Genomic DNA, 26,981 nt, shown 5'->3' on the forward strand with positions numbered 1-26,981 from the left:
TTGTGTGAAAATTATAGTTTATTTTTTAATGAGTAGAAAAATATGAATTTAAAAGTGTTCCTGAAACAACTCATCGTCTTCTTCACTATGAAATGGAACCAACGTTCCTGATTCTTCGACATCATACCGACCAATCAGGTTCCATGAATCCGATGCTATCTCAACGTTCACACTGTCATCCTTGGATATGATAAACATTGGTAACATCTGGTCAAGAGTGCCATCTTTGTTGCCCAAGTCTGTAGATTGGGCTAGCTGCGTCACCACGGGATCTTCATTAGATTTCATCTCCATCACTTGGACCTTTCTACATAATATAAAAATTTTTGGTGCTGAACCGTGAGTTAAACACTGTAGGTCATACTCTTCGTTTCCATCAGGAAGATCATCTTCATTTTCTGCATCTACCAAATAAGTGCTGTCTTCATGGGACTGGTATATTCCTGATATGTACGTAGCTGCAATTTTGCTTTGTCCAAACTCCTCGTTGTGACTCATCATCAAGTGGTTTTTAAATTCCTTCGCAATGTTCGTCTGGAATTTGTTGCAAAGTTTGCATTCGTAAACGGATTTTCCTGGGTGTTTCGTCGTTGACAGAACGTGCCTTCGAAGATTTTCCTGTTAAAATTCATTTAGTGGTATGTGTAGAGAAAATTAAAGACAACTGTCTGTAGGTACCATATTGTTGCATTTATAGTTGCAGTAGGGGCACTTAAAAGGTCTTGCTCCAGTATGAAGCCTCATGTGTCTCCGTAGGTGAGCGCATGTCCGGCACGTGAACGGACATACGTTACATGAGTATCTCTTGACTGCGTCATGGATGATTTTGTGTCTGAAAATTGTTGGAAATATGGTGAGTCCGATACGCCTCTGGTCAATTCCTCTTTTATCCCTAACGAGTATACAGATTTCCCTATAAAAAGTGTAAATTCCGATAAGGCCCGAACTATTCGTTGGCGAACGTGACAATAAAGTCCGCTCTTGACGCGCAGACAAGACCGGGCAGGCGATTTCGTCTCCGATAACCGTCTAATTACACGGTCGAGACTCACCGAACGTCAATTAATTCGAACGTATCCGCCTGAACAAGTGTTTGCCCGCCTAATTTATAATCTGGGACCGAACTATATGTGTACTTCCTCTAAGATTTATATGGAAATACCTGCCTTGATCCTAGTGATACTTAGTATAGTACTGCTGAGGCAAGTACTGTACGAAAAAGAATCAATCTCCACTAACAGTGGTGTTAACCTAAGTTGCGTTCTAACCGTAATTTAGTACTAATGTCCGAAATATCTTCCAAAGTCCAAAGTTGCCTCAGTCAAAATCCATGTGACATCATTGCGGTCATGAAAACGGTAAAAGATAAGGAAATCAAAGATGTGGCAACTTTTAGGTTTTGGGTACTGAAGTGAGACCATATAACTTGGCCTGGTTCCTAAATTTCACTAATTTTTCGAGTATTTGTGCGTTTAAATGAAAAGTTGATACGATAGAGAATGGAAGAGACGAATCGGAAGACCAAAAAAAAAAAATAAATTGGTGATGATTACAAGAAGCCGAAGTGTTGGAAAATTAATTGTACGCTTCAAACGAAGGAGAAAAAGTGGCGGTAAGTGAAGTGAACCCCATTTTGAGGTATCTCAAAAAGGGCTCGCCACGATTTTGCTTTTCCCCTTTTCGCTTTTACCTAGCGAAATCTAAATTTATACCATCTTTGAAATCTTCAGTTCATGCTCAGATGTCTTCAATACTCAACTGTCTTAATTGATTCTTGGTTTTGCCTTTGTATTCGCATAAATCGCATCCAAAATTTTTCTGCGGGCTATGAACAGTGACGTGTTGTTGCAGTTCGCTCATCTTCCTGGCAATAAAGAAGCAGCCTACTTCTGGGCATCTGCACAGTTTTCCGCCGTGTGTTAACATGTGTTGCTGCAATGTAAACCTGCAACAAGATGGAGTGATATAAAGTTAAGCTATTTGCTGTTTTTAATGGTGACTTATGCGATAGAGGTTTGATCTTGTGATTGCGAACGGTTACAATTTGAGATTTTGACAGGGTCTAGGTATAACACTGTTCTTTCTTCTTTTCCTTTTTCTTGTTCGTGTGGAGCTAAATGAGTTGTTATAACATTTTGGCGGGAGAATGAAAAAATGTATTAATTTATTTTCATTGGCGCCGATTTATAGATATTGATTGTCTTTAATACTTATATATTAGGTATCTATTTGATTTGATATTTCGGCTATTTATGATAGAATCTGAGAAAACATCTCCACCAATTACTAGATTCGTCTATCTCAAGAGTACACCATTCAGTAGGAATCATGTCAAAATGACATTTAAAGGTGATTCTCTAAGAAAGTTCTACTCTCCAGGGTAACGAATTTAGTTTAGGAAAGCTAAGTTTACCTTTCATAATTTCGTACCTAGTTAGTGTATGCGAATACTTCAGGCTGCAGGCACAAACTTAATTATAATTCATCAGGAGATGAATGTTTGCCTAGCTCGGCCATGTCATCCACGAACCCTCCCATACTCACAATGAACTCATTTCATTCTTCATTTCTTTAGGATCATTCATCACTACCGATTCCGAGATCTTTTGGGCAAAATTTACGATTTGAAAGCCTCCGGCGTGGTACCGCGGCCAATAAATCGCATTTTCGCCGGACCGACTTAAAAAACCGCCCGATGCCGAGATTGGCATCGCTGTTCGCGAGATGGCGCGCCCATCCCGGTACTGCAGGTGTGGTACGGAGGACGTACCCAGGGCGATTGATGGTCCATTGTTGGAATACCGTCGTAACGGTCCGAACGCGATGGAATTTCTCAATGCGAAGAATTATCGGCGCATAGGGGACAGATATTTATGTTTTGGCACATAATTGAAAGGTTCTCTCGCTTGGACACCTCTTATACATATATTATGGTCAAGAGAAAGAGATTTAATGACAAATTAACGTCAGCATTAGTTAGAAACAATAGTCACGGCAAAAATACAAAGGACGACAATATCAGTCCGCAATTCAGCAATTTGAAATCCATTTCGTTTTAGGAGAGTCGTTTCGGTAGTCAGGGGACATGTTTAACCTGTAATATATGGCGTGGTGTTAACAATTAGTGCCTAAAAAGTGTTGTTTGTGGGCCAGTCGGTGAAGTGGTGCAGCGGTAAAGGGACATAAATCGGACAGTGAGCATTTGCGCTGTTATTTACGGCTCATATTTCGTCGTAAACGGGGAGTAATTAGAGGAGTGTGGTCAGGTGAAATATTGGGGTCGAAAAGTACTTGGATGGGGCATTTACGTCTTAAAATTCCAACAGACCTAGTAGGTAAATTTTGCTAAATTGAATAAGAAATAATTTCATGATTACTCTCCATGACGAACCAGTAGATGCTACTAGTACACTGTGACCATCAAGATCCCTTACAGGGCAATAACTTCTAGTGGTCAATGGCAGTGCAGTACCTATACCTAGGCCCGTTAATGTCTTTTCTCCGACTAGAAAATTAATTACCAATATATTTCAGCTAATTTATCCGTAAACCGCTTTCATTGGCATCTCAATCCAATCATGCTAAATGACCATGTTTACTTCGCTATAGCGTGAGGCAATCTAATGTCTTTAGATAGTTATTGTTATGCCAGAAATAATGTGCTTCATTGGATATGATGGTCGGATGTTCTATGATGAAATAAAATATTAAACACAATAAATTGTATTTGAATTTACACTGCACGCCTCATGAAACACTGGAATATAAACCCTTAAAAGCGCATTTTAGATGAAGTTGGAAGTACTTACTAAAAGCGAGTATTGATATTAAAAAAGAGCTCGGATTGGTTCACGGTAGATTTTCCTGAATAGGTAATATGTGGAAAAGTCTTTCACTACATCACATGATACCTACAGCCTAACTATTTTATGAAACAATTTTCATTACCTTAGGAATAAAACTGATATTGAACGCTGAAGCGAAACTGAAGAACAGACGCACAACAAAGATCTTTTACTCCGAGTAATATATACAGGGTGTAACATATCATCATGGTGATATTTCAGGGAGCGATAGTACTCTGCAAAATAATTAAAAAAATATTCTAGGAAATAAGCATAAATGAAAAAATCCTTAGATCAATCCCAATCATCAAATGGCATGTTGACATTCTAATATCGCAGGTATAAATTTATTTTAATTTATTATATAATAAAATTAACTAAATTAAAATGGAAATTTCTCGATTAAAAATGGACAATCGTGTTGGTCTCCATGGCGCATTGAAAAGTTTTTGATGTCATTTTGAAAACATCCTGTGTACATTATAACATTATCGAGTAACTTTTTAATTCGTGTAAAAACGACGAGAATCAAATTTTCTAACTTTACTAAATATCTAAAAATAATCATTACTTCGTTGGTAAACGCTACTGAATGATTTCCGTTACATCAGAAGAAAAATATCTTACCATCCTATAACTCTTGTTCTCCATAACTGAGGACTATAAAATACGGATATTATTGCCCTCCTAATTTACGACCCTTCTAGTGTGCACTCGCCTTTTGTTGAAAGCATATTAAAATAATTTAAACCAAATATGTATTGCAGTGTTTTCGCCACCGGGTATGATTTATTGAACATAAAAGATAATAAATAATAATAAAAGGTGTGAGATAGTGGCCGTAGCCCAGAGACTTTAAATGTCCCTATTTTCTATAATATATTATTTGGTGAAAATATTTTAAATGTGTCGTCAATGCATTGCAGCTGCAATAACTTCCAATACTTTCAACATTTTAATCAGATATAAATTTGGGATTTTGTGACAGGTAATTGCGTAAAGCCATTTCACTGGGTATATTGTTCATTTAAATATCTACAAAATTTTCATATTGGTTACATTTAACCAGACTTGACCCTGGGGCTGTCTTGCTAACCACCCATTGCCATAATTCATTTTTATATCCATGATATCTAAGCAGATCATAATTTAAAGATTTGGTTGATGGGTGTGTATAATAAACACTAAATCACGTCCAGAACCTCGTAAGTCAGAGTTATCTATTCCGTGCAACCCACCCCGTAAAAAGAGTTTTAATCCCCTGTCATAAAGGAAGAATTATTGAAGCAGCAGGGCCACAGTCACGGCTCTCCGACCTCGCGATTGATGCCCTTGATGGGAACCGAACACCGAACATTTGATTCATATACATAAATAAGGGCCATACAATATCGAAACGACAGATTTATTAAGCTTGTGCCGTCCACTTTTTGAGGAGAACGCCCATAAAAGAAAATTACTGCTGCTTCATACAGAGATGGGCTAGTCTAGAGAACATTCTCTATTTCTATACGTTGAGTAAAGATGTCTTTTATGCACCATAACAAGAAAAATTAGGATAAGTTTTTAGTCTGTAAATATGTAGAAGTTACTTCACATCTACCACTACGCAGCCTCTAACTGACCATTGGGATCTTAATCTAAAAGATTTCTAATATATTCGTCACCTCTTTCCTTTTTTAAATTTTTCAAACATCATAACGAACGATCCGACAGGCTTGTCGAGTGAGAATGACCAGTCCAACTGAAGGACGTTCACTTGATGTTCGTAGTTTCCGGTATATCTGTCAGTTAACACATATCAGGCGATCCAAAAAAGATCAAAAGCATTTTTTGTGTTCCTTTCTCAAAATTCCACAGACATTGATTGAGCTTTGGTTGTTTTTTATTAACCCTGTATACTTATTTTATATAGGAAGTAACATATTATCATGGAGATATTTCAGTAAGCAATAGTACTTTGCAAAATAATTAAAAAATGCTAATACACCCATGGTCAAAAACGTACGATTTTCGATATACTGGGTGATAAAGTTTCTCATTTTTTTCTCATATTTTGCATCTTTGTTCACGTATGTCTTGAGTTCAATTTTTTATTTAAATTTTTTAAAATCAAATCAAAATTATTAAAATAGCTGAAATTTAGCCAGAGCATGTTGGATTACAGCGCAGAATAAGTAGAGCGAACTTCCTTAACTTGCATCGATATATATTTTTGCACATTCTGCGAAACGGTGAGATATAAAAATAATGCAAAAGACCAAAAAGCTAACGAATTAAAGAAGATATTTAAATTTAGTATTACAGTTCATACAGCGTTTTTAACAAAAAAGTTGGAAAGCGTAAATTAATACGTGAACCAAAAAACATAACACCCTATATATGACTACGGATTATTTTGACATTCTGTTGTAAGTCTTAAAAAAAAGATGTATAAAATGTCAAAAATTTTACTTAAGAGATACGTGAAAAAAAAACGCAAAAGATACGAAAAAGGGAAAATTTTGCCACCTTGTATATCAAAAATGGTGCGTTTTGACGATGGAACTGGCAGCATTTTTTAATTATTTTTCAGAGTACTATCGGCCTCTGAAATACATGTATGATTATATATTACACCCTGGATATAATGTAATTTTTTAATTTAGAAAAGTTACTATTAATGTTATAGAATCAGTCATATCGCAAAACAAAGAAAAAACAGCGCATTATTGTTTTTAACCTCCGTGTATTAATGTTCTATTTATATACCGGATGTCCAGGCGAATCCTAAAAATAGGAGATTAACATGGAAAATCGTTTTTAAATTTTTTTGCAGTTGCATCAAATGAAATATTTAATTGAAGTCTAACATGAAGCTCATAGTACTCCAATCTGATCATCGTTCTGCAATTTTTTCGATCTTCCACGATCAAAACAATCCTTCGGCTTCGTTTTGAGCAGTTTTGGCTCAAAACACTTTCAAATTAAAAAATGTAAATGTGCCGCGTAATCGTTCGCCACGATTGGTCAGAGTCGTCACTTTGTATTTGTTTAATTCTGACCTTGACTGTGGCCAATCGTGACCTTGCACGACTACGCGGAACGTTTAAATTTTTGAAATTTGGAAGACGTTTTCCAACAACAGGATTCTAATTAAAAAATTGAAAAATTGTGCAACGATAGCCAATGTTAAGTACTACGACCTCCATATAAAAGTTTTTCAATTAGATAATCCATGCAGGCCCAAAAAAATAAAAACTGATTTTCCATGTTAATCTATATCAAGAGTTCACTTGGACACTTGGTATTCTTCAGGTGGCACAAAATCCCAAGGAATAGCCTCAAGCTTTCAACTTGGCTATTAATAAAATATGGTTGGGAATCTCTATTGTGAAAAAATTAATGTTTCTGACATTCTGAACTTTTATGAAAGCATCCACGTGAGTTGCAAGTCTGCTCGATAATCTCTAATACCCAAGTGGTGAGCTTAAACAGGAAGAAACCGATAAATCATTTTGTTAACCGTCAATACCTGAAACAGTATTCCCGATCGCGCAATAAATCAGAGTGTTTTATTAAAAGTTATTAAAACCAGAACAACAATGGCCACGCATCCGCAACAAACGAGATGCTAAAGATATGCCGCCTGAAAAATTCTCATTTCAGCCCAAGAGATGGCGGCCGCTAACTAAGATATATCCCTAATGAGAAAGAAATATAATAACAGATATAAATAGCCTTTAGATACTGTTTCATTTACAATAAATTCGCTCGGCGCGTTATTACCGCAGGTGAGCTCGAGGAAATGGGTTGTTTTCGCACTGTCTTGTTAACAATGCCCAATAGAAATATGTAAGTAAAACCAATATTTTTCAAATCATTTCTATTCACATTCACACTAGACCACCGGCTTATCTCTAACTTTCCGCTAATCGCACCTTAGAAACTACAAACTAGACGACTATAACACCTTCATAAATCTTGAAAAGCAACCGCCGGCCCATCTGCCGGCGTCTAACTTAAGTACACATTAGCGCAGTGGCGGCATCTATATATCACTCGTTGGGTCCAGTAACTTAAACAGGAGACCGGGGAATTATGAGATAATGCGTTGGGCAAATGTCTGTTTAGGTCTTTCATCCCTCTGAAGACTTTTCGTCGTGTAGTTTTATGTACAAACTAGAAAATTATGGGCTCATAACGGACCTTAGTTACTTCTACCTAGGGCCCATGTAGAAATCAAACGTATATAGGAATTATTTGTTTTAATGTGCCGCGTGCACATCCATCTAGTATATTTTCGAGCTGTTGCGATGAACCATTTTGACGTTATTTCCTGGGAAAGTTCCCAAGACTACACACGTTTGCACACAGCAATTTTTCTTTACGTAAACTTCAGTAACCTGATATCGGGATACCTACGTGAATACCCTATATACGGGGTGTCTCAAAAGAAAACGGGTGAAGCTATAACTGAGCTATTTGTACACGGATTTTGATGAATTAAGAATCACAAAAAATTATATTTTTCAGGCTATTAAATGACGTTGAAGTTGATTTTTTTTTAACTCAAATTTGTGAGTGTTGCCTAAAATGACTTGGATCCAATAAAAGGTTCAACTGCAAACTTACACTTCACAAGAACCATTTTTGTTGGATGTAAGTGACTTTCTTAATATAAGTTGTAAAAAGATGGTTTTCCTCTGGGATGAGACCAATGTTATTAGTAATAAAATGTATACTAGTCAATTAAAAGTTGTCCACGGATTATTGCCTTTGTCAGAGATATCCTCCTTACGATGGTCTCTGAAGAGAGGAAACAAATCTACACTATCAGTATCGATATTCGGAAAATACGCATCAAAGTCACCTCGTATGTTCGAAACTAAAGAAAATATCGTAGTTACATAGCTTAACTCTTCGAGAAAGTTTTGCTCTCCACTCTACTGTATTAATTAGTGCTGCCGGTCAACTGAAAAAAATTAAAATGGACAAGAACAGTAGGTATAATCCCAGAGTATATCCTGTCCACGAATATAATGTATTTCCTTAGCTTTGAGACCTCTATCCACCTCCCCTCCTTTTGTTATTAAGGGAGATTAATTTATTAAGTGAATTCACTCAGGGACAACCTTTGACCAAAAAGTGGAATTTGGAATTGTGGACTTATAAAAACTCACACAAATTTACAATTTACATACAGATCATAACTACAGATATAGCTATAGAAACTTACGATACACCAACGATGCAGACCACAATTACGCAATTTACACCATGGTGAATATAACCAAACAATAGTGAAAGGTTATATCGTTAAAGACATATTGAAACTAACAAATTTCGAAGCAAAGGAAGACATAAAAAGACCGAAATCATCCACGCACAGATCTCTACCTAGCTGAGTTTTTGACCGCCAACTTCTCTCATGTTATGTTGTTGCAGAAATGTAAATGTTTTGCAAATGTCCACCTTCAACATCTTCCAATTTATTGATAACAAAATCACTGGGTCCTGTAACCCATTTTGCGATATTTAATCGGCAATCGAGCGAACGTTCCATAAATCCGTCCATTTTATTACCGAGCCACCAAGTTAATACGCGAATGCACTTAAGGGCACTGACTCATACTCCGATAAGCTCCGTTTAAGTTATCTGTAACCGAAACATGTATTCCACCTCTCACCTGACACATCAAAACTAATGTTTCCTCAATCATCCGTCGAAAAAATGGAAAATAAGCCGAAAAGTATTGGAAGACTTCCATCGGATCGACCAATGAAACTTGATGAGACCATAAACAAGAAGCTTTATGGGTCGGCCATTCTTGAAAAATGCAATTCCACATCACTAATAACTGTTTCTTCGAAATTTCATCATTAACATAAATTTATTGGGTCCTTTTGGTTTGGGTGGTAGTGGATGGATCCAGTCGCTATTTCATGTCGATGATTCAGCAATTTGTTAACTACGTATTGTAAAGTGTCGCTCTTTTAAAAGTTGTGCATAAACACTGCTCTTAAACGACTGGCTTATGTAAATGCGCTAATAATGTCTTTTACTTACTTTCTGTTGAAACCAGCCCCACATGTTGAACACAGGAACGATTTGCCGTCTTTGGATTCTTTTCTTTTAATCTTCCTTTTAACCTCATGATTCTTCTCGTGGTAAAGAAGATTGTTTTTTCGGGCGAATGTTGCTTTGCATGTTTTACATACATACGGTCTAAAGTATTATAGAGGTAATATAACTCTAATGAAACTCATGGTAAAATATCTTTGACGTTACCTTTCTTCAGTATGTATTCTCAAATGGGACTGCAACGAGTACTTGGGAAAGAACTTGTCACATATTGGACATTTATACTTCGGTACAAGTTTATTTGGTTTGCCACTGGTTTCTGAAAAAAAAACGCAAAATTTCATCAAAAACATCAATAACAAATTGTTCTAATTTTCTGTGCCCTCACGATTTTGTGCGGAAGGGAAGATAAGAACTTATCACTTTATGTTTTGTAACAAAAAATATCTGTTCTAAACGTGACAATAAAAAAAGAACGAAACATTGCCGCTCACCTGTATTTTTCCTATATTCCTCCAAAGCTTCCCCATGTAAAGCGACATGAAACAAGAGCTCTGCAGTTGAATCCGAAGAAAAGGAGCACTGCAAGCATTGATACGTATTTTCTGCACCGTCACTGCTCACAATGTTCGGAAATTTGCAAGACTTGGATCTCATATGATTAGTCAATTCTTGTGAAATCGTGAAGTTGTCCCCACAGTACGGGCACCTGTGGATTCAATGAAATTATTTCAACAATGATTTATTTCTCATCCACAATTTACCGAATTTTATGATCCGGATGCTGCGATTTCAAATGTTCTTTTAGTAGCAAGAAGTTCGGAAAAACTTTATCGCAGTATTCACACATTCTTCTCAACTTTCCACGTTTCACTATCTTCTTTTCCAGCCAAACATACCTGCAAAAATGTTAATACTAAAGCAGAAATCCTGCAAACGCCTGCGAACCTATGCTCCATTGTTCTTCTATGCAAACTAGCGTCGGCACTGGTCTCAAAGGTCAGACCACATGGTCCACAAAAGAAGTACCCATATTGGTGTTTCTTCCTCAAATGCCTTTGTAGAGACATAGCCTTTGAAAAACTTTTATCGCAGTTTTTACATTTATAGTCTTCACTATTGTAAAGGCTCACGTTCGAAGAATCATGGCCATTCTTCTTGCAATGGTTTAAGAGCTGAATATTTAAAGTAAATGCGCTATTGCAGGTAAGACAGAAAATATCACTTATTTTCTTGATGATAATTGGTACAGAGCGATTAATTACTGAGACGACTTCAAGATGTGCAAAGGATTTTAGGTGTTTAAGCATGTCCTCCGTGGATTCGCTACGGTGTTTACAAAAGGCACAAAAATAGTAGCCACCATGATTCTGATCATTTCTATGATGGAAGTCCGTGCTCCAATGATCTATAAACTGTTCTTGTGTGTTGCAAAAGAATTTGCAAACATTGCATTGAAATGGGCTCTCTAAGATTATGTTGAGAATGTTATCAAGCACAAGCTTTTTCGAGTCTTCAGAACTGATGTCGCCCTTTCGACAATGATAATGTGAAATCAGGTGCTTCCCCATTAAGTATCTATTAACTTTGCATTTGCAAACAGCACAAGTTTCGAAGATCTTCCTCCTACCGCGCTTCTTTGCTTGAACTGGTAATAACTGAAATTTCTCCCTTCTTTTACAAAAGCAAATTAACACGATCAACTGTACTTACTTTGACAATAGCAGGAGATTGTTGAGGCTCAACTTTGATCCTCTTAAGTGCCACTCCTTCATCGAATTCACCGTCACGTCTGGATCGTTTGAAATGGAGTTCCGACTTCAAATGCCTTTCATAAACGATCTTGGACGCTAATTGCCGGTTGCATGGACCGCACCAGTACTGCACAGTACCGCCGGATTTTCTAAGTGGTATGACATTTTTGCGGAAAGAGTAACAATTGATGATCATTAAAAAAAAAGGCGGTAAACGGTAAACGTAGGATTTCGATTACGTCGTTTGCTATGAATCATTAATCATGGACAAAACGTGTAAAAATTAATGAATTTATCCAAGTCGTGAGTGTGATATTTTTACCTCCACTTCAGATTTTTTTTATGATCACCCTTTACAATCTTGAAACAACAGTCAAACCTTAACGGAGATTCATAGAGGGTTTTGCAACGAGCCGCATCGTCTGAGTTAATATTCTCCGTTGGTTTGGAGGTATTGGTTTCGGTGTTGGGCCTTGGTTGGAGATATGACAAGGATTCGGTTTTGATGGTACCTTGAAAAGGGTTAAAGCGAGAACATTTATTTTTGAATTTAAGAGATATACAATCACGGCTTGTAAAAGTAGCAGAGTCCCAAAAAATTGGAGAAAAAATTATAGACCATAGACAGAAATTTTTTGGTTTCTTAGAGTTATTGAATAAGTTGGGCATTTAATCTTGACATATGATTCATTATGACGCACCTCACACCTTTTTAGTATAATATGCTATTTCCCACTAATAGCTAAAGATGCCATCATTGATTGTGAAGTACCTTTTTTCGCGCACAGAATGTCAAAGATTCTTCGTAATCATTTTCAATGAAATCTCACAAAACTACATTTGATACAGTAGTTTCAAATTAATTAACTAAAATTTAATATTTTTACATTTATATTTTATAATTAATTTAATACATGTTAAAAATAATATCCATTATTTCTTAGGTAATAATAGAGCTTCTACAAAGTTTTAGCATACATTCGTCAATGTTTCTCTGTATAGATCCCGGCATTCTTTAATTATTATTCCCTGTAGTTGCGTTTATTAACGCAAATTGTGTTTTAAAAACAACAGATTTCAGGTAACCCCTTAAAAAAAATCTAAAAATATTAGGTCCGGGTATTGGGGTGCTCATGCGCACAACCACTTTTTCCATTCCACTGGTTGAGGTAGTGTTCTCTTTGGTTTTCAAATTCATGAGCTTTTAGAATCTCAATAGATCTGTCCACCAGGTTAGTATATATTTTACCATTTAAATTTCCCGGTAGAGATAATGGAGCAATAACAGCAACTCTCAATATACCTACTAGCGCCAACACATTAATTTTCTGGGGATATTACGTATGTCCCTTTCGAAATAGGTACGTGCGAATTCTCGTCATGCCAATAACACAATATTGTTGTTAACGTGTTCACTTAAATAAAAAGTACACTAATAATCAAATAATTTTTTGTTAATAAGTCGAGTTTCTGCAGTATTTCTGTATGTAATATATAGATAAATCAAGTTCAGCTTACCTTCATTTTTTTGGATAGACTTTGACTTTCCTTTACCTAGGCCTGCAGGATGATGTTTACCTCCAGATGCTGTTTGAATTTCGTCTTCCCCAGGCCTCCATTTATCTTCCGCGTGATCAGGTGACGGGTACTTTCCTCCGGATGTCGGTGCTTCCTCATCAACAGGTCTCCATTTTCCTCTTGAATGTCCAGGAGATGGGTACTTATCCCCGCTCACCAGATGAATGTCGTCTTCTGAAGCTTTCCACTTTCCCTTGGTATGGCCAGGAGGTGAGTATTTGCACCCACTTGATGGTTGTGCATCCTCTTCAGGAAATTTCGATTTGCCCTTTCCGTGTCCAGGCGTCCATAGCTTTCCTCCACTAGTTGGGTATGTATCTTCTTCTATGGGCTTCCATTTGCCTTTAGTATGCCCCATAGGAGGGTACTTTCCTCCGAAGTGGTTCTCATCCTCGTATGGTTTCCATTTACCTCTCGTATGCCCAGGAGGCGGATATTTACCTCCAGAAGTGGGATGAGAATCGTAATCTGCAGGCCTCCATTTGCCCTTTGTGTGTCCCGGGGGCGGGTATTTGCCTCCAGTAAGTTCATCTTCGGGAGGTTTCCATTTGCCTTTGGTGTATGAAGGAGAAGGGGCTCTTTTCGGCTTCCATTTACCACCTAATAATGCACACTATTGTGTCACATTACAGAGCGGTTTAGCTATTTTTTACCCGTGTAATTTGGAGGGGGTATATTCCAATCCCGGCCTCCCCATTGTACTGGTGAACTGGGCTTCCATTTGCCTCCAGTGAAATTCCTGGGATGGGCGTAATCTTCTTCAGAGGATTCATCTTCCTCATACTCATATTCTTCAGAGTCTTCATCAGACTCGTCATAGACGGTTCCTAAGGGGTAAGTATGATTTTGGTTTGTATGGTTTAAAGCCAGGACGACTTAACTAACCGATTCTTGGAGGTGAATGGGAAGTTGTTCCTTCTTTCCTACGTTCAAGATTGGCAACGGCTTTAATAAGTTTTGACTGATTGTCCCCTGTTCCCAAGTCTTTTAACTGGTTTCCGCCTATCGCAAGGGTAAGAATGGTATCACTTTATTTACATGCTATTGTATTTAATGGTATATGTTCTATTTTGCATCGCGGGAAAACCCCTGATACTTTGCAGGTAAAATGCGTGGTAGCAATCAATTGAGCCTACCTATCCAAACGTTCTTGCCAGATTTGGATTGCTGCGGTTCCTGAGGGTCTTTGCTACTTCCTAGATATACAGCATTGAACTTGCTTCTTGTTAAAATGCCACTAAAGTTCTTTCCTAAGTAACATGAAATGTTTACGAATATTCATGAGGATTCTGAATCTGTTACCAGAAGTGGATTGTTCGGGCTTTTTGGAGCTGCTTCTTAATTCTAAGGATGAAAAGAAATCATCGGCTTTAAGATCTATCTCTTCAGATTCTTGAACTGGTTCTGAAAACCATGAATGTCAATAAAGGGAGGCGTATCAAAGAGCGAGCAACACTGGTCACCTTGTTCGTCAGTAACTTTTCCACAACCTGTTTTTCTGTGACCGATATAATTTTCCAAACCAAGAATGGTCGCGTGACATTTTAGGCAAAAGTGAGTGTCGTCTTCGTAGTTGATCATTATTTACCTGGAACTTCACAAAGAAGAAACAATCTATATATAGTGAATTCCTGTGAAAACTGAAGAAAAATAAATCTACCCGTTAATCGGTTAGATTCATGTCAGAAGTTTGTGTGGTGGGTGTTGCGTGACTCAACGTGATATCTTTCGAGAATTAACTTTTAGACAATGGTAATAAGTCTCGTGAGCAAACTAGGATGTGAACCTTTCGATATTACAACGGGTCTTGGCGTGAAGCGCACTGGAGAAAGTTCCAATTCGATGATGGTAAATCTATTAAGCCATTTCTTCTCATCGTATATCAAAGGAACCTCACTTTCTAGACCATCGCCTTTCAATAAACCATAACGGACGGGGCACACATAAAAGATATTCGAAAATTTACAGCCCTTTATCTGCACTATCAATGAAATTTATGATGCCATCCCTGTCGCTAACTCTACCTTATACCTCTCCTTGTCCACTCATCGGCTTTTATCAGTGAGGATGCAAAGCCTGTGTCCTTGGCCTAGTGTTTATAGTGTGTTTGCTTATGTACCTTATAAATCAATCTATCTCTAATATTTTCAAGTAGGAATTCTCGCAAGTGCTTCCCATACATTATAAAGGGCCATAAGTTTATTTACCACCACATATCTTCTCTTTGTATTGGCTCCTGAAGTGAAATATGTTCTTAACTAAATGAAGGAAAAACTCCCATACTAAAACCTTTATTCTTTTCCAACATCCCCGTGTAACGATACAGGGTATGTCTCCCGACGTTGTTATGTTTAATCGATGCATTTCTGCGCGTCCTGTCTTACGCGGCCGCCCATTACGCACGTTCTAATGGGTCCGCTTGGGCAGAAAACCGCGCAGGGGCGGCTCGTATACATTTAACGTATAAAACTTATATGTGATAAGTCTGCTTCGTGCAGTAAATGATTCGGGATTTGGTAAATTTCTCATGATAACGCCAAATAAAACGAAGTAAAATGCAAATTTTAACGGAACATCAATGACTACACTCTATGACTCTCTAAGGCAACCTTTTATAAGACACCTAAAGCGTAATCGAGAAGGGCATAAACGTAGATTGGAAGATGTTATGGATTAAATAAATGCAGGTTTTTGTAGATTCCCCCTATTGTCGCCCCCTCTGTTGTTTTACCCTCCGATAAGTGGCGTTGAAGATCATGCACCCTCTTCGCTAGACAGCTTAACTGTTACACTTGAGTCTATTAGTGGTGGTGGTGACAACAATTTCACCCTCTTTAGTCGCTGTTTTTTAGGGGTGTTATATGATAATTTCTCTCCTGCCCGATCAGGGGTGTATGTCCTGTAGAAATATGTTTATACGATGGACCTTTTGAGAGGTATGATAACGATTTTGTCATTAATAACTCGGTAAGTTAATAAAGAGTCACATACGTGTCCCTGTGAACCTGTTATTTAACTGTTTAAGAAGAAAAGGCAACAAATAAATCGAAAATAAAAAAAAAGAAATAGTTTAAGATTTGATTTGTGCTGAATTTAAATAAATTTGTTGAACATTTTATCAAATCTATTTAAAAGATAGCACTTGGTGGTGTAAGAAAAAACATGCGAGCAACGCGGGTTCAAAAATTTGCTTACCTACATGTATTGAAAGATAGATGAACCAGCTTTTCTAAAAGGTATAACATTTTCGACTTGAATTTTCCCTATTTGGGGCTCAGCTCTCGTTGGCTAAAAGCTAGTTTCCAATATAGTTTCACGTTTAAAAAATCAAGTATATGTTAGAAATTTTCAAGAAACCTATTTTTTTGAAAGTAAAGTGCGTTTTCTTTATCAAATACGATATAATGTTATTAAGAAAAATTGTTTAGAATCGGGGTTTAAGCTCATATACCACGTTTGAAAGTCCTTGGTCAACTTCACTTTTCTCTTTTTCAATTCCTCAAATTTTGTCGTATTTTCCAAATTAAAAAAAAACTATTTTCACCAATTTTTGTTTTATTAAAATGACAAACGAATATCAATAAATAGTACAAAAAATGCATAATCTCATATTACACCGTTTATTGACCAAATGAGCAATATGCTGAAAGATGGTTTCAGAGAATGCGCTGGACGTCTTGGCCGCCCAGATTTCCAGACTTTACGTTAATAAATTTTTTCGTTTCGGCAAGAATGAAACAAATATATTGCAAGGAACACAATGTAAACGATATAGAAATATTATATTTAAAAAAACAAGATAGCATAGGTAGTTCGATTAATTCCTAAAGAACACTTGCAGACAGCTTTTAACGGGTCCCTACTCTGTATGGAAAAATGTGCAAATTGAGGAGGAGATTTACTGGAGTTTTAAGTTTAGCATGAGATTGTATATTTTTAAATTTATATAATCATAATAGTTTATCACTTTAATAAAACAAAAATAAATAAAAATTAACATTTTTGATTTGGGAAATACCACGAATTATGAAAAATGAAAATTGACCGAGGACTTTCGAATTTAGCGTATGCAGGTAAATTTCGATTCTAAACAATTTTTCTTAATAATAGCATGACGTATTTGACACAGAAAAGAGTTTACTGTAGAGCAAAATAGGTTTTTTGAAATCTTCCAAGTCATACTTGATTTTTTAAAACTGAACTTATGCTAAAAATAAATCTTTAACGAAGCAAGGTTGAACCCCAAAAGGTGAGAATTTAAATCGAAATTTGTTTACCTTTTACAAGAGTAGGTTCACTTATTCGGGGACACACGATAATCATATATCGATAAATTTATTTTCTTTGTGTTAAATTCTATGAAAAAATAACTTTTTTACACATTTATTGAATTGAAAATGAAATTTACTTTCTATAATATTTTAAAGCCTTTTCCAAAAATATAACACAATCGCTAACGATGATAAATCAATTATTGCGGCTAAGTTAGGATGACAAACTGGCCTACTAATCCGCTAATTCGAACGAGATGTTACGGCCCTTCTGTCCGCAGGGATGATGGATCCATTATTTTAACCCGTCAAGCAAAGAGATGCTTCTAGCGATAACTGCAGGCGTTGCCACATTTCCACTACTCAAGACTTGCTCATTAATCCTTTAAAAATGATATCCACGGCACTTCATTTAAACGCTACGAAACAATATTAATTTCTTATTGAAATTGCTTGTGAGTTTTTGTGATCGTTTTCTGAATAGTTAGTTAATTTCAATGTTTTTGCTGAATTCACAATTATTATGGATTGTGAACTGTGTAAAACTGGTTGCAACCTCGCAACACTGCAAGTCCACTCATGCTTTCTCTTGATAAGGTAATTATCAAGAACTTACCGACCTGGCTAATTGAAGATGATTGAGCGGACACAGAAAACTGAGAAAACATATCTGTGATGTAACTGCGTTTCTTGCCTGCCGGCCATTCATCATTGTAATTAGGAAACGAAGGAAAGCCGTAAAAGAAACTCACCTTCTTTGTGTTTTCTTCTTCGCGACAGGAGATCAGGGAAGGTGTATTTAAAAAAGAAGCCAATTCATACAACGGTCTGTGTCTTTTCACTCTCCCTGATCTTGGGCATAATATCCTTCGTCTTCATAACTGCAAAACATAGCCGACGTCGAAATAAATTCCGTAATTTGCCCGCTCATTGGAGCGGATCCCAGAAGCCGTATTTTCGTAAAACGCGGCAGCTGTCATATCCATATCCATAAAGCATTCCGACTTGTCTAGAAAAGAAAGGCAAAGCGTCGTGGAGACTAAATTACGCGGGTTGGATTATGTTCGGTTCCTGTCCATAAGTCATATTAAGACTACACAAAACTCGCCATAAATCTGTCAAAAGAGTGGAGGGCGATGGCAGGCAGCCATCATAGAGCGAACGGCGCCGCCTGGTTGCCGAATTTATTGCAGCGCTGCCAGTATTATTAAACCAAATGAATTTAGGAATATTGGATAAAGCTAACGCCGTTTGTCCGGTTGTTATTTTCTTGATGGGGACGTTGAGGGTGCACATTTTTTCTTCACATATTTGTTAACAGATCTATTGCTTGCAGTGCAAACGCCAAGAGCCCTCCCCCATCTCACTAAATCTAATGAAATTGAATTACATATTAATGTGAACTTGCTGAAATTCACTTATCTATAATGAAAATGGCCACTATGTTAATGATATATAAACAAATTTCTTACAGGTAAGCTAATCAGGATTTCCATGTCCCACACCTGTAAAATGACTTTTAAGTTAACATGAGTTCTCCATAGAAAGGGTGATAATGGATGTTCACGTTTTGACATTTTAACAAATGACAGCGCAACTGTCTTTTTAGGTGAAAGGGCCGTAACTGTAAAACAGGCATTCTTCACCAATGCAATTACCTTGTACAAACCAGTTTTAACCACATGTGCCTTAATATACATAGGCATTAGTCACTAACATTCTGACTAGAAATTTTTAAGCGTAGCTATCGCACTAGGAAAAGAACGAATAAAAAATAAATCAAACATGTTCGTTTGCGCCGATATGCATTTCCTTTGAGTCCATTTTAGGTGCTTTACGCGCCCATCGGTTACGCCACTAAATACAACCCACAAGTACATTTCGCTGTAGCTAAATCTAAATATCAAATGTCTTTGATTAACAGGAGGATTAATTGGGAGTTCACGGTGAGAAGCGCTAAACTTGCCCGCATACAGAAAGACAACACCTACCAGAGTAGATGTAAATTGAAAATGTGAAGTTATGTGACCGCGCCAAAGGTAAATTTTCCATAATCCCGACTGGTTCGGGACGATATATCTTGATTTTATGGGATGGTGAGAAATGGCGGCGGTGACGTAAATCAATCTGGGGGAATTAACGGACTCGCACAGTCGGTAAAACAGCGAACTGCAACGGTAAAGCACAGACGGTTCAGAGTTGATTAAAGAACGGCGCGATGCTGCTATCGCTGTAAATCATGCTTAGGCTTAATTAAAAAATTGATATTTATGTGTTGGAGATTTGTAAATTAATATTCAATATCTACTTACTTTGCAGGATTTTCAACTTAAAACGCACGGAATTCAAATATTTAACTATTCTTTAACTCATTGTTTTTCCTGAAGAAATTATGGTTCTGGTCTTTGTAGGAGGGCCAAAGCTGCTCCTTCCAGACTTCCATTTTCATTAATCACGAGCTCGTAGTGACTTTGCTAAGAACAATACTAAATCTGCATTAAAATACAACAAGTTTAAGGTCGTTATACGGTGCTCAATGCAAACTTAAATGTAAAAGAAAAGTGATAATGAATTTACAAGTCTGTTCTGCATCCGTCAGAAGGGGTGACGGCCTGATAATGGCTCCTTACATCGATCGAATCTTTTCTATTACCCTCATAAACAGTCTATACGGTTTTCGGCTAAATAAAGAACGGTTGTTTGCGTTTCATTAAACGTTATGACTCCTTTGATGCTTTCTTGTATTGGTTAACAATAAAATGTCATGGGTTTGCATTCTAGGGTAAATTTCTAAACGGGAAATATTACAACGCTCGTACATATTAATCTAAAAACTCTTGCAACAATGATAGAGAAAAAATCAAATTCACGAAGCCAGGAAGTTTACAATCACGGTCACCCTAAGTATATGGGAATCCAGCTATACACACCTTGCATCATGGAGCCTCGATGCCAATACCTTGATAGTTTAATTTAATGCACACAAGCCCGAGATATACACAAGAGGAGCCTATCACGCCATTTGGAATAAATATTAAAACTACTGAGAATATTGAGAAAATATTCAAGCAATCATGGATGTTATGTCACGAGACCGTGGTGAAGAAGGGCGTTTTGTAGAGTATTTCCCGCATACCATTATTGTTTCTAGTGGAAATGATACTTTCAGTCAAAATCTGCTTTGGTAGAGGTAATGTTTTTAGTTGGCTTCATATATAACTTTATCTACCAATTTAAGCTTGTACTTTACGAGTCAAGGACATGGCACGTCTAGGGCCAGCACATTGGTATTTTGGGTATTTTACCTAGAAGATAATTTCCATGGCATCTATGATTCTGAACAATACCCTCAATTTGTTTCAACGCTATCATGAATATTATCTTCTTGCTAATGTTGCCCGGGCATTGATCTGCAGGCTCTAAGAAGCGAAAAAAAAATCTATATACAAAATTTACTCGTAGTAACTATTTTCGGGACACTTTGTATATTTCAATTTAAAAAATAATCTTTAACATTTGTTTGGTCTATGTAAAATTTTAGGTAATACAGCACTCAGGTTTGTTAACCCAAAGAAAAAACGTTCTTGTATTTTTATTGTTATTTTTATAAAAATTGCCCTCTTCTTCGGATCGGGTACAGTAGATTTAGTGAAATCAAACAAAGGGCTTAAAACTTTATTTTAAAAAACACAAGAACATAATGGATTATGTTGTAAGTATTGATTGAGCTTTATTTCTAAGACGTATTTTGAACATAAAGTATCCAGTAGGTATCGATTTGTTTGTGAGTGATGAAGTGAGTTCTGTTCAATTAAAAAAATGAATGGGGGTCTATACGTAATTTTAATGAAAGCACTAGTTTGCGCTTATTTCCTATTACAAGAATTTCTTTTAGATTGAAGGGAATTGATAATGGACCGCCTCTTACCGAAACTCACAAAAGGCTACCATGAAATCGTATCACTATCAATTCGATTCTTTTAATTAGTAGGTTTCCACCGTAAATAAATTCGGCTCTCATCTGTCCTCAATAACAATAAATAACGTCCGGGAAAATAAACCTGACTTTTTAATTATATTCATCAACGTAATTCCACGATAAATATTCATTTTTATGTTACGTATCCTTGGCTCCGTTTCCATTATGTTGAATTACAATGAGAAATCCGTAATAAATACTTCAAATCTCACAATAAATCGCATCAAAATAACAAAAAGAAAGAACGAACGCCGAACACAGATTCCAAAATCACATATCAAGTCTAACCAGGGACGTCCGCCAATCTCCTAACTTTCTCTTATTTATTCCAAATACCACTTTTCATACTATCGCTGTCCCATGTCAGCATAAAGCCATCCATAGGAAGCTCAATAACGAATCATAGAAACGGAGCGCAGGATAGCAATTTTAAAATTGTTGGGGTACTTGTCTCAGAACCGCCACTGCCCAAATTATAAATTAGCATAAAAATCACATAAAAATCAAGACCCAGTACTGTCGACTCAGACAGACTTGACGGGCACAAAGGTAGTTCGGGTGCCGTAAATCTTCCATGCGACACGGCAACGGTTTGGTGGTTATAGTACCTCCTTGGTTTGATACCTCAAATATTTCAAAAACTGCACTAAGAGAAACACGCGGCCTCCTTAATGTTCAAAAATAAATTCCTCAAGCAAAGTACATTCACTACGTACTCAAATGTAGTGTCGATAAAAATGTGCCTCCTACATATGTTTTACAGCGAGTATTTCCGCTTTCCTAAGAAAAGATTTTAAAAAATTGTTGTCTTCAGAACGTGCAATGCTCCTGTAGATATCGCAATGATCATTTCAATCATTTTAAGATTTACTTTGAAATTGTTGGAATTCTATTATAAATCAGGGGTATTTCTGGTATCTTCCAGCGTCGTGGCTTTGTAACGTTTTCAGAACCATGCCAGAGCAAGGTTTGTGATCTCAAATCAGAAAGTTACAACGGCGAAAGGAGGATGGAGGTTTGAATCCTAAGGTGAAAGAGTGAAGACTTAAACACTAATTCCCACCATTTGAACGAGTAGTAATAAAAACCGGCCCGAGGGTATCGAATACATTTCATATACATGATGCTCCTGATCTACCTAGTCAAACTTCAGGAGGTGGTTCACATCAAATGCTACCAAAAATGTAAGGTAAAAAATTTTGGAAGATCGCGTCCATTTTGAGGAAATTTCATTTTTTGATTTTTAAAGATTTGTCGAGTTTTGTTTTCTAAATGCTCTTATGTCTTTGTTTGCATTGTCGCTACAAAAATTTCAATAATACCGTTGCAAAGCCACTTAAATTTGTTATTTTAAACAACCATTGCGTTCATTTTGTTTATGTTTTGCTGACTTTTCAGAGGCCTGAACGTAAAAGTTTTTTATTTCTTTATTTTTGTTAAATTTTCAGCTGTCCATTGCTCTAAAATGTTCTTTATCTTATACCATTTCATACTTCATGAAAAACATATGCAACCAAGTACATTTCTACCGTGGGATGGTTTCTTTAGTTTATCTTACGTTTAAAAGATTGAGGGAGCTGTCAGTTATTAAAAACTGCTTAAACCGAGAAAAAAGTTGTGTTTGCAAAAATTGAAAATCATCTCAAACAAAACACTAGAAGTTATAAATATTGTTCAAAATGCCCTTCTTTCCGGTGCAAACAACCTTCACCTCCAAAGAATGATCCGGAGTGTGCGACCAATCTCTCATCTCCTCACACCTATTTGGACAAAACCTGTACGTATTTCTTATGCAAGTTCTTCGAGTGTGTACACATTATCTTTGCACACAAGTGTTTTTAAGGTACCCCAAACTTTTTACACCAACTGCTTGAATAGGTACCCAAAAATCAAAATCAAGTTATGTCTTTTATGTTACCGTTTTCAATGAAACTCTGTTGATTTTGTTTCGGCTCCGGTTGGTATTAATTGAAAGGCAAACGCTCAATGAAAACCGATTGACCCCTTTCAACAGAGCCAACAGATAGGAGTGATATGGCTGGGATTTTTGCTGAATGTCACACTGCCCTTCAAATATTCCTATGTTGCGAGTTCCACTGATGTTCGCTTGCTACTTTTGCCGAATGCGGCCATTTTATTGGTTTTCAACCAGTGTACTTACCATTATAGAACCTATATGACTTCATTAAATCAAAAATTTTGAATTTTTTCTGACGTCAACTTTCTTGAATTCGTTTGACCTACCTCGTGTAGTATGGCGCAAGGTGACTTCACAATTTTCTAAGAGTGGTTGGTAAGCTCTGGATTTCGTTCGCCATCTGTATGGTACCAATAAAAATATTCCCGCAATCCACGGGTCATCGTTCTCACAATTGCAACGAAATTTAATTAAACAGCACAATAATTCATTTTTTAATTCCCCTCCGCAGAAAACGAACACGTAATTGGCTACTGAACATATCATACGAAGACCACCGCAATGTAAACCTTCAATAAATCGGTATTTATGCGCAGAGGACACCTAGAATGCATAAAACTTCTTGGTTGGTGGCATTTATATGTGCAAATACGTGGTCGCAATCAGGTTTTAATCTTGTCTTGTTTTGGTTGTAAGTCACTGTAAGCTAGCCTTAAGCTACCTCTAATTAATATGTGTAAACGCTGCTGATGCTAACTCTTGCAATGGAAAATGATTAAGTTATTTGTAGATGGCAGGAAGCTCCTAGTTCATATCGAGTACTTTGAATTGGTTTAATTGATGATTTGGAGAGAGAGGTTTATGAATTGGTACTCTATCAGTTAACCTTCAACGACGCATTGCAATCCAAATAATAAAGTATTTCCAATAAAAAATAATGCACTATGATTGAATTAATACATGAGGATAAAGATTGAGGGGGAGGGGGGGTGTTGCTTGAGTCTGAGATTAAGCCTATTACAGGTTTATGCCTCATTCCAGCTCTGCGTTTAATTAACTCGAGCACCCCAAAGACCGGTTTCGACCTTATTAGATCTCATCAGTTTGGTTCATTTCGAGTCATTTAAACGCAAGCAGGAATCGGCTATATAAACGGCAAGTATGTTTAGCCCGTAGGAAAATATTTTACCAGCGCCATCTGTTGTGTCCCTTTTACTCCATCTGGACTGAATTTTCGAATGTAAGTAGCGCGACTTAGTGTACCCAACTGACCTGTAGTCAAGAGTAAGGAAAATTTATGTAAATGGTAGTAAATTTCGCAGAAAGCACACGGCAGATGGCGTTGGTAGGATATTTTCCTGTAAGTCCAACATCCTTGCCATTGACATTGCGGATTTCTGCCTGCGTTTAATTGACTCCAGATAAACTGAACTGACGAGTTCTGATAAGATCGAAACCGGTCTTTGAGGTGCTTGGCTTAATTAAACGCAGAGCTGAAATGAGGCATAAAATTGTAATAGGCTTTAATCTTCTCAGATTTTTCCCACGACTATTTGCATTCATCATCCTTACTCCCTTGAACACTCAAGCTTTGTCTTATTTAACCAAATCTGCATATATGTACTACCATTTACGAAATATCATACTCAGCATCCTTATTTTGAACATACTGGATATTAAAGAATACTGATGGATCTGTTATATCTAACCTTTCTGAAAATTTCAGATTAGAAAATGCCGATCCCTCTATGTACGCCTTCTACACGATACCAATACGCTTTGACTTTCAAATCACTTATCGGTCATAATGGAATTTGTATGTTGCTTAGCCAGTGCTTCCTGACACACAGAACACACAATTTGTGTGGTGCAACAATTTTGTGATAAGATTTGATGTATGAATCTAATATAATTTAATTCTACAAGGTTCGATTTTTTGACCATTGTCGACGGTACAGGAAGGTATTTGTTGTGTAGCCGGTTTACAGGAAAAGTCAACAAAAGTCGTTATAAACTTTGTGTATCTAGTAAATGCAACTCTTCTTAATCTTATAGCATTCTGCAAGAAACTAAGATCGTCCATATTTTCCTTCTTCTGCAAGGGCAAAAAGTATTAAGTTTTTCATACCCTTACTTTCGTTTTATATAGATTTGCGTGATTTCACTTGCTGCGTTCTTGTTGAGATGCAAGATATTCATCCGCGCGCGACAATTCACTCCAGTAAATATAAACATTCCAAATTCATCGTGTCACGAAGTCCACTAGCAGCGGTATTAGAAAATTGAAGTGCATTTTACTAATTTCGGTTTATCAGTTTTTCTCGTCGATTTCCACTTAGATGCCTACCGAGAGATTGAAAATGTTCTTTTTTTTAACTATATTGCTGCCCAATTGCCAATCGTACTACTCAATTTGTAAAGCACAGTCTGAGACAGCATACAATTATACCATGAAATTTATTACGGGACTTTTTCGAGAAAAGTAGGTTCGGATACATTCATTCTTCTGCTAACCTATGGCACGTTTATTCATTTTTAATTCTTCAATATATAACGTAAGAATTGTGGTCTAATTACATTTGATTAATTGTGAAAAACTCGTTATTTACGTAAATCTTTCAGTTTCAATAAAAACCGTTCAAATGATAATTGCAGATACAATAATGTGGAGAGTAATTTTCTTTCCCAATATTCATGCACCAAGTGCTACACGAAAGAAAATGTTAGCATATGCGTTAGCCAGCACGTATTTTCCTTTATGAAAGCTTTCTCGTTTTCCGGAGTCTTCACTCACGCTAGCTTGAAAAATTATTTGAAGCAATCTTTAAAAGACATTTTAATCATGACTTTTTTAAAGCCGAGGTTGGAGTAATAATTTCCGAGATGCCTACCTGCCTCCTTAGGTTTTCAGTCTAAATATTCATTTCGCGTTGGTTGACGGAAATGCTGGTAATGTAATATATTGAATTATGCAATTTTAATTATAACATTCACTGCAGTTATTGGCTAGCATGCCCTGTTCACCTCTATTCAATCTCATTCAAATTAAAACACGACGCAAACAATATTAATTGGACACACCCGGTAAAATGAGAGCGCAATGCGAAAACTACGGCAGGTTGACGCTTAGATTTTAGGTTAGTATTCACTGAACATATGAAAATATTAACGTTGTGCTTTGCTTTAGGCCTTAAGAATATCCATATTTACATTGTCTTTTTGTAATTCTATAAGGCATGTAATGGACACTCACCTTTTTATTGTAGACGGGGAAATCATGGAATTCAATTTCAAATTAGTAAAGGAAATTCATATAACCAAAACACAATCGACTTGACATCGCACACTCACCGTCAGAGAACTGTTGTGGGATGTCGACGATGGGCATGCGCGCGCAATGGAAGGCCTGATGTCGAGGAACAGCTGCCGCACGAGCGTTGCCAAACTGTGAGATAATTTTTATTGAAATGTGAACTATTTTTTGATAAATATTTTAAAGATTGTGTCGTCGCTAACTGCACCCTGATAATTATTTATATTCCTCTCTATATTATTTTCCAAATTTATAGGGA

The 26,981-nt window shown here is 36.7% G+C and overlaps 1 protein-coding gene across 5 annotated transcripts; it reads right to left on the reverse strand.

The window, feature by feature from the left end:
* LOC136339361 (zinc finger protein 26) lies at positions 1-26,765 on the reverse strand. 5 transcript variants are annotated; one of them, XM_066282547.1, is made up of 18 exons: positions 26,663-26,765; positions 14,705-14,835; positions 14,544-14,645; positions 14,378-14,491; positions 14,127-14,243; positions 13,895-14,068; positions 13,182-13,841; positions 12,043-12,175; positions 11,623-11,812; positions 10,858-11,567; positions 10,674-10,808; positions 10,404-10,618; positions 10,117-10,228; positions 9,895-10,053; positions 1,760-1,945; positions 679-832; positions 365-618; positions 1-307 (listed from the first exon to the last, which is right to left on the reverse strand). In XM_066282547.1, the coding sequence occupies exons 2-18, from the start codon at positions 14,820-14,822 to the stop codon at positions 49-51; spliced, it is 3,792 nt and encodes a 1,263-aa protein (XP_066138644.1). In that variant the 5' UTR covers positions 14,823-14,835; positions 26,663-26,765; the 3' UTR covers positions 1-48. The 5 variants fall into 5 exon arrangements, with proteins under 5 accessions (XP_066138644.1, XP_066138642.1, XP_066138640.1 ...); XM_066282545.1 differs by adding an exon at positions 18,265-18,521 and having other exon boundaries at positions 1-618; positions 26,663-26,754; XM_066282543.1 differs by having other exon boundaries at positions 1-618.
* Between the last annotated feature and the right edge of the window lie 216 nt (positions 26,766-26,981).

This window comes from Euwallacea fornicatus, chromosome 5, assembly GCF_040115645.1.
Source record: "Euwallacea fornicatus isolate EFF26 chromosome 5, ASM4011564v1, whole genome shotgun sequence".
In the NCBI taxonomy this organism is placed as follows: domain Eukaryota; kingdom Metazoa; phylum Arthropoda; class Insecta; order Coleoptera; family Curculionidae; genus Euwallacea; species Euwallacea fornicatus.

Excerpts from the sequence above, each read along its gene's own strand:
- LOC136339361 (XM_066282543.1), bottom strand. The coding sequence starts at position 14,822 with ATGATCAACTACGAAGACGACACTCACTTTTGCCTAAAATGTCACGCG. Across the intron at positions 13,842-13,894 it reads ACCCCCTCCAAATTACACGG|GTGGTAAATGGAAGCCGAAA; the intron begins GTAAAAAATAGC and ends GTGCATTATTAG. Across the intron at positions 11,813-12,042 it reads CTCTATGAATCTCCGTTAAG|AAAATCCGGCGGTACTGTGC; the intron begins GTTTGACTGTTG and ends CATACCACTTAG.